The 7,858-nt window shown below is 41.0% G+C and overlaps 1 protein-coding gene across 1 annotated transcript in view; it reads right to left on the reverse strand.

Moving 5' to 3' along the window:
- The window catches only part of eng (endoglin), a 33,213-nt gene extending 25,598 nt beyond the window's left edge, over window positions 1-7,615 (reverse strand). Inside the window, exons 1-2 of the mRNA XM_079179297.1 lie at window positions 7,581-7,615; window positions 6,312-6,482 (exon numbers count right to left, since the gene is read on the reverse strand). Coding sequence (XP_079035423.1) covers window positions 6,312-6,369 — 58 coding nt within the window. The 5' untranslated portion in view covers window positions 6,370-6,482; window positions 7,581-7,615. The remainder of the gene's footprint in view (window positions 1-6,311; window positions 6,483-7,580) is intronic.
- Window positions 7,616-7,858: the final 243 nt, after the last annotated feature.

Consider the following 7,858-nt stretch of genomic DNA (forward strand, 5'->3'; position numbering starts at 1 on the left):
TATACTTTCGAACAAAAAAATGCCATGTACTAAAATGCTATTTTGGGGTTTTGTCAGAATTTCCTTTAGGCCAAAAGAAAAGGTTAACAGCAAAGGCCCTTCATTCGGGCTAAAACATGACATGAAGCATTTGAGCTGACATTTTAGCTAAGAACATTTTGTTCATAGCCATTTGGGAACCGATTAAGGGGCTGATTCTGCCCAGCTCAGGGTACTCATTAATGAAAGTCACTGGTGAATAAAGTTTGAAAGAAATGAAGACATATGATGTAAAATGCTCCCCCCCCCCATTCCCGAAGCCTTCCCAACTTTGACCGTTAGTGAGAGGTGAGACAGCTGAGCCACCGAGAGTTTTCTATCCAGGTACATTTCCTGCGTTTGTGCAGACCCCAGGACTGACCATGGGTAGACAGACCCAGAGATAAGAGTACATTATGCCATGCCTTATCTGGACAGACCGCAGGCATGTTGATATGAACAAGTGGTCGCCATGCTGACGAGGCGTTTATCTCGCCCACCACTAATGAGCCATTCAGTGCTCATGCGACTGCATGAGGAAAAGCGTCGGACCAGGCGGCGCGAGACCTTGTAGTCGCACAGTAACACAGCAAAAAGCCTTAAAGAGCTATAATGATGAGCATAGATTCCTAACCTCCTCATTCACACTAAACTATTTCCGTTACTTAAATTATTTAAAAGCAGGCATGACTATTAAAGCAATGCTGGAGTGCCATTTAGAATAAGAGGGATCCAGTCCTGTAACAGAAAGTGGCGGTTAAGACTATATACTATATACAGTAAATAAGGATTATGGTTTTCAGCTTTTTTATTTTTTTTAGAACAATAATAATTAATATGTTTAATATATAATATTAAAATGTGTATAGTATAATAATAATAATGAACAAGCAGGGTTAATTATTCTTATCTGATTTTCACCTTTTTCTGTTATTCAAAATAAAAGAAGAATTTCTGAGTTTTCCTACCAAATCTAAAGAGAATTTAAATCAAAAAGAGTATAATTTATCATCCATGTTGTCACTTATACATGCAATGCCATTTAGTTGTGTTTTTTTTAATCCCACAAATATCATTACTATCATGCCACATTGCACGCTAGAGCCATCTTGAGTAACAGTGTTAGCTGGTGAAAAGCCTGCGGGAGCGAACAGCAGAGTGGAACATAGCGTTAGTGAGGCTCTCCTTCACTGTATTTTCAAACAGAGGAAAAGCTAGGCAGTCAGAAATGGATTGTTATTTGGGAGGGGCATAACATTCGAGGAGATTGAAATCGGTCTAGAGGCAGCGACAAGTGGTCGCGTCTCCCTGCCACCCAGTCTGACGGCAGGCAGAGCTGGCTAACTACAGTAAAACGGGGGAAGTGGACTGTTTTGACTTTCAACGCCATATTTAACATGACTTTTTTTCCTTTTTTCTTCAAGCCTATTCCAGTATTGCCTGCCTTCTGAGAAACTTTTGTCATCGTTTTTTTAAAAATCCAACACACTTCCTTTCTGTCAACTAACACATGCGTTATTTGTTTCGTATTTTTCGACATCTTTTGTTGAACAACTTAGTCTTTTATCCTCACTTTTTCTAACTTATCATTTAACTGGGTCTCCATATCTCCCGGTCTTTATCTCCGTCTTGTCCTTTCTCCTATCTGTGTTTTTTTTTAATCCCCTAGCTACTTACTTCTCTTTCCCCACATCTTTCCTCTGAACCACTTATCTGCTCTTTGACAGTCACAGAAATTTGACCCCCCACTCCCTTACTGTCTCCATGAATCAGTCTTTATGAATTCTGTTATCTCCGTCTGTCTGTCTGTCTGTCTCGCTCTCTTTCCCTCTTTATGATTCATTTTCAGACGGCCCTCCCTCCTTCTCCAGCGGCTCGCTAATCACTTTTGTGCTTTTCCTTTAGCCCGTGGAGGGAGACTCTGGGGTAGGCAGAACTGCAGCAGGAGGTCTGGAAGTTAACATCATGAAGCCTGGCTCCCGCTGGGAAAGTTGTTGCAGAAAGGGGCATGTTCAACACTACTTCCCCACCAGGAAACGCCGGGCACACAGTGGATAAAAATCACAAAATACAAAGACTTCAGTCAGATGCATAGATAATTGTTTGTGTCCGACTGCTACAGGCAGCTTAAGTGGTAGCGGTTATTGTGCTTGCAATTCTAAAACGGCCTGGGAATATAAAATTGAAAAACATCTTATATAACTAACTCCCATGTAATAAGCAGCTAGGCCAGACAGAATCTCTCGTAATGTTCTTTAAAAAAAAGGTGTAATATGTACTGTAAGATATGACCAGAAGTTTTGTTTAAAACATTAAAAAAAGAAAATGAATGTGAAGTGGTAACAGTATTTACATTATGTTGAAGGCTATTGTGTTGCAGAGTTATCTACTGAAATGAGCGTGCAGACCGGCTAGCCCCGGCCTGTCCAGTCTTGCAATACCACTTGTACCTCTAGAGGCAATAGTGAGTCACTGTAGTGTTGTGTCTTGCACCATAAAACCAACTATAACTCGGAATATCTTGGCCTGTGCTCTCTTTTTCAATCTATCCCCCAACTTGATGCACGACAAATACTACATTTCAGCAGTAACCCTCTTAAGAGGTGTGTAAAAATGATGTGCATTGTCCTGTCTGAGGCAGATGTTATAACATCCACCAGGAAAGGTGGCGAATTAAATACATTCTTTAAACAACACAGTTGCAAAAAGAAAGATTAACAAAAGACTAATGTCCAAACTCAAAATTGAAAGAGGCACAGATAGGAGCCTGGTAGAAAAGCTAAGCCGTTAATGTTTTATCACAAAGCAAGGACAAAACATGCAGGGAGAATTAACGTCACTATTTCAAAAGGCATCGCCACCTGCATGATCTCGCCACAAACAAATACCAAAGTTAAATGACTAACGGGATTTAGACGAATTGTGGTACCATAGGCACTCAGAGATAAACCCGTAGGCTGGACCATGTAGGAACTTCAAAACAAGCAGCTCCATTTTTAACACAATTAACCTCACAGGGAGGCAGTGTAGTGAAACTAAGACTGCTGTGACGTTGTCTGTTTTATTGGCGCCTAACAGAGGACTGTCCAGAGATTATGGATGAGCTGTAGACAAGAAAGAGAGGCCTGACTGATCCCAGCACATCAGGGATTTTAATAATCAAGGTGTAAGGTGTAAGCAAGGATGAGCTTTTCTAGGTTTAAAAGAAATAGGCAGTGGGCGATTTTATAAATAATCCAGAGCTGATGAAAAACAGGATCTCATGTCAAATTCCAGGGTAGAATTAAGAGCTGTATCTGGGTTCTTTTGCCTGCGCTTTTAGAAAGGCAGACAGAAAATGAGTGTTGGAACTTAAGAAGTTGATCTGGTGGACTTAATCACATAACCGCAGTTTTACTCCGATAATCGCTGGAGAAGGCTGTGAACCATCCAGCAATTTCCATCAACTACAGTTTCTACATTTTGCAAAATTGGTCAGAATGATTTTCTGTAAGATACCTTATCTCGGGCTGCTGCAACAGTACTGATACTTCCACTGGCTGATATTAGAACAACTTAACAATGTACCCCAGAACATTTCAAATGAAGCAAAAAGTCTGTAAAACTATTGCCAAGTGATCTGATAGTGTTTAAACTGCACAACACCAATTCCCTCATTAATCGGCCAGTCATGATACGGCATCTCTCCAAAAATATAAATAAATGCATGACAGCAGAACACAGGGCAGTGGGCTGCTCTAACGGAGAATCAAGGTTCCAGTTTCAGGAAATTAAGCAGATAAGTAAGTATACAAGTCTCAGACTTAGACATGGTCCTCTGGCTTTACTTAGTCACTTGGCAAGGTATTTATATATATATATATATATATATATATATATATACACACACACGTTATGTATCTAGGATATTAACAGATAAAGTAGATAAGTGTTCAGGTTTCTTAAATCGTGAGCGCAGTAGCTGCTGTACATTCAAACCGTGCTTCAGACATCACAAAAGGATTTAATAAGCTTGATATCAAGGAGCTGACAGAAGAAACAAAGCTAAAGCTCAAGTAAGACACCATACCATTGCCTGCAACTGGCCAAGAGAGACATGGGATTTGTTGCAAGCTGCAGGCTATTTTTGATTTACTTTTTCTGTGTTGACTTCTTCTTTTTACAAAAAAAAAAACCTTTCACATCTTGTCTGCTCCCACACTGATTCGCAACTGGCGAGGATGCTGTTAAATAAACAAACCTCAAATCTCAGTGAATTTTCACAGCACCTTACTCAGTCTGGGAGCGTGCACATTTGATTTCGTATGGAGTATACTCTTGGCCGTAGTGAGTCACACCTGATGTTTGTGCGTCATTTGTTCAACAACAACAATAGTACTGAGCCCAGGAGACAATGTCAGAGAAAATTACAAATGAATGTGACAATACTGAACTTTATAATGACAAATACACAAAGCCTGAGATAGGGGAATGAATGCATGTCACAGCAATGTTTTGATTAACGCTTCAACATTCAGTGCACAGGGTCAGAGGACACTGCTGTCTGAGAACAGTGTCTGGGTCTTCTTCTAAAGATGATGTTGCCGGAAAAAGAATTAAGAGAAAATGAATAGAGGAAAAAGGAAAAATCCTTGGAACCTCTTTCAAAAAATAGAGAAAACGATTGCGATTTCAGGTCTATGTGTCGCAGGCAATTAAAGGCTAAACTGAACATCTCCTTGACGACTCCACCAGCAGACAGGGAGACTGATCCCCTGCGGTGGAAGCTTCATGAGGTCAACTCTCCGCAGGTCTGCCAGTTGGCCAAAAGTATACCTCTGTATCCCTGCCATTAGCACCCCATGCTGAGGGGGTGTTTTAACACTTGTGGCAATATTGTGATTTGACATGCAGTAGGTCAGCGCTGAAGACAGATTTAGCGGACAGGCATGTTGTTTCTGGCACACGATCATAACAGTGATGTATGCCTGCCAGGGCCAATTTGCCTCACTTAAAAGTAAGTTGGAAATGCCAGTTTATTATTTTAGTTTATAGAGACAGGGTGTAAAAAAAGGTTATTTGGCACTGAAGTGTTTGTGCCAGCTTGGAGTGCATCATTGGAAAATGAATGCGGACAATCTTATTTTGCTGACAGTCCGTGTCAGTACTACTACATAACAGCGGTGTGCATTATGCTTTCTTTTATGGCACTTAGAGTGTGAGGGGATCTTTTTTCTAAACATTCAAAATAAAAAAAGCTGCTGAGAACAGAGAGTGTACATCTTTATTGATACTTGTTTCATAATTGTCACTCTCAGATGGTGGTGCAGTTTGTCTAAACCTATATAGCATAAGACATATAGGGTCGAAAAGACCAGTTCATCTCGAATATCTTGAATAGCTTAAAATGTATTTAAAATGTTTAACAAAAAACATTATATACCATACATTACTTGTATATATTGAAGATATTTGCACAAAAGGGTAGTAATAAAATACATTAATTAGCATTGTTTTATTTATTGAATCCATGCGACCACCCCAGATGCCAGATTACTGCAGGGAAGTGAGACCCAAACACCCCGAGGCTGCAGTGCAGAGCACTGTTAACAGTGAGAGGCTGGATTATGGCCTGAGGGCACAGGGATAGTTTCAGATCTCTTTGCCACCGTATAGGGATTACAGGTTTGAATTCGATATGGATAGCCACAGGCAGCCCGTGGAGGGAGTGTTAGAGGGGGCCAGCAGAGGAGGATCCTATGAAACGTGTAAGCTCCCCACATGCTTCCTTGTGCCTTGTGCCTTGGGCCCGGGCCGTCTATCAATAACATATTCTTCATCACTAAAACCTGAACAACTATACACAAACAATTGCTCCCCAAGATGAATCAGAGGTTCAATAGTCTGAGTATCATCGGATTTATTTCCCTACTCTATCAAAAACATTGTGCACTATATAATCTCTGAGCTGTTGTAAGGATAAACCATCATTCAAGCCAAAAGACTTCACAACAACTATTTTGCACATAACCTCTCTCTGCAGATCGGCAGTAAAATCCTGATTTATTGTGCAAGTTAAAACAAGAAGAAAAATAATAGTCTTCAGTATGAAATTATGGAAGAACAGAGGACGGGACAAGATTAATATCTGCCTTTGAACTTTGGCTCGACAGAAATATGCCCCGGAGGCTCAATAGCCACTAAACCCAGCGGCCTGTGGTCTGTTGTCTGAGGTAATGCCCTTTTCAATAAATGCACATTTTATAACTCAGTGACATAAGATCTAAATGCTGAACATCAGCTGGTGCACTTACCAGAGGCTGCAGCCGTGATGCACAGAAGAAGTGCAAACCGCGCCACGTGACCTTCCATCTCTGTTAAGTTTAAGTTCGAGGTGTCGGCAGAAGCGGAGTCTGGGTCTCTGGGGTGTGAAGCTTCTCGGGCAGAGGCTGAAGAGTCCTCGTCTAGTGGCAGAGCAGCAGTGACTGTGGCGGCGGAAGAGCAGACAACTCCAGTCTTTAAAAGGCAGAGAGGTCAGGCAACAAAAAAAAAAGAGGCCGGAATTCAATGAGGAGATATGAAGGTTGACAAGGATGTCACCAGCTGCCAATCTTATGTCACTTTCTTACTCAGCATACAATGTGAAAACAAGCAGTGTAAGCACATCTATCTCCTGTTATCCAACACACATATGTCCCCTGTTGCAGATTAGCCACACATGTGGGCAAAAGTATTGAACATGAATATAAAACGTGCAGTTTTACCATCAATAAACATATTTTATTAGTGTCATGCAACAACGTAATTGAGAGCACACAGGGCATCGGTCATTTATACAACACTGACAGTGGAGGAAGTGTTGCTTAAATGTTTGAAATTCCTCCAGTGAGATGACAGGATTTTCCTCCTGAGACAATCCCACAATAATTCTTTTACGCCTTCCTGGTGCACAATGAGGGTCTGAACCCAAGGGTTATCTGGTGGTCACTAACTTCTGGAACCACTGTTGCAGGAAGCACTACGGCATCGCTTTCTTTAAATAATATCACAATGCCGAGATCAGATAAGGAGGAGACTGCTCTTGTTATATGATTCATATAGAGGGAAAGGAAGAGCCTGTGTAAACTGTTTATGCACTTCCAAAGGAAAACAGTCCCGTTATTTCCCCGCACTTCTTACTGCAGGAGAAAACTGTCTTTGACTAGCGGCATAATCACTAAAAGTGTCCTTTACAAATCCATAAATAGGCTGAACTGGTGAAACAAAAACAACAAAAAAAAGAGTCCACCAATAAACACTTTTAAACTGCTACGGATGGAATTAACGAGGCAAAACAGTGATGTGAAAGTAGATCCCTTATACGAGTATCGACATGTTGGCCAAAACAAATCTAATACTAAGCAGTTCGTTATTTGACCTAAGCATCGGCTAATCATCGCAAAACAGACACGGACTGGCCGAGGATTAAAAGACAGAGCATGGCTTCATTACTGCCCTCTAGGCTACCACGGAAATGAAATGGACCACACATCCCTGTGGAAATAAGGCAGACTTAAAACAAAGTCACGAACCTCTAAACTTACTTTTTAGGTCGGGTGGCTTTCTTGAATAAAGTAGGCTTTATAATCCACGGGCGAGGATGTGGCCGATGTAACGATGTCTGGACTTTCCAAACTTTGGGCTGCCTGGGCGGTGCAGATTTACTTTTGTACCCCTCCCACCGGACTTTTTTCTTTTTCTTTTTCCGTGCAACATTAGTGCTGCTGCCCCTGTCATAGCATTGTCTTATCTGGTCAACCCAGAATATATTAAACATAGATCTAAAGTTATGATTGTGATTTTGTAGAACTGCATTTTATTA

This window comes from Pholis gunnellus, assembly GCF_910591455.1.
Source record: "Pholis gunnellus genome assembly, chromosome: 18".
NCBI classification, from domain to species: Eukaryota; Metazoa; Chordata; class Actinopteri; order Perciformes; family Pholidae; genus Pholis; species Pholis gunnellus.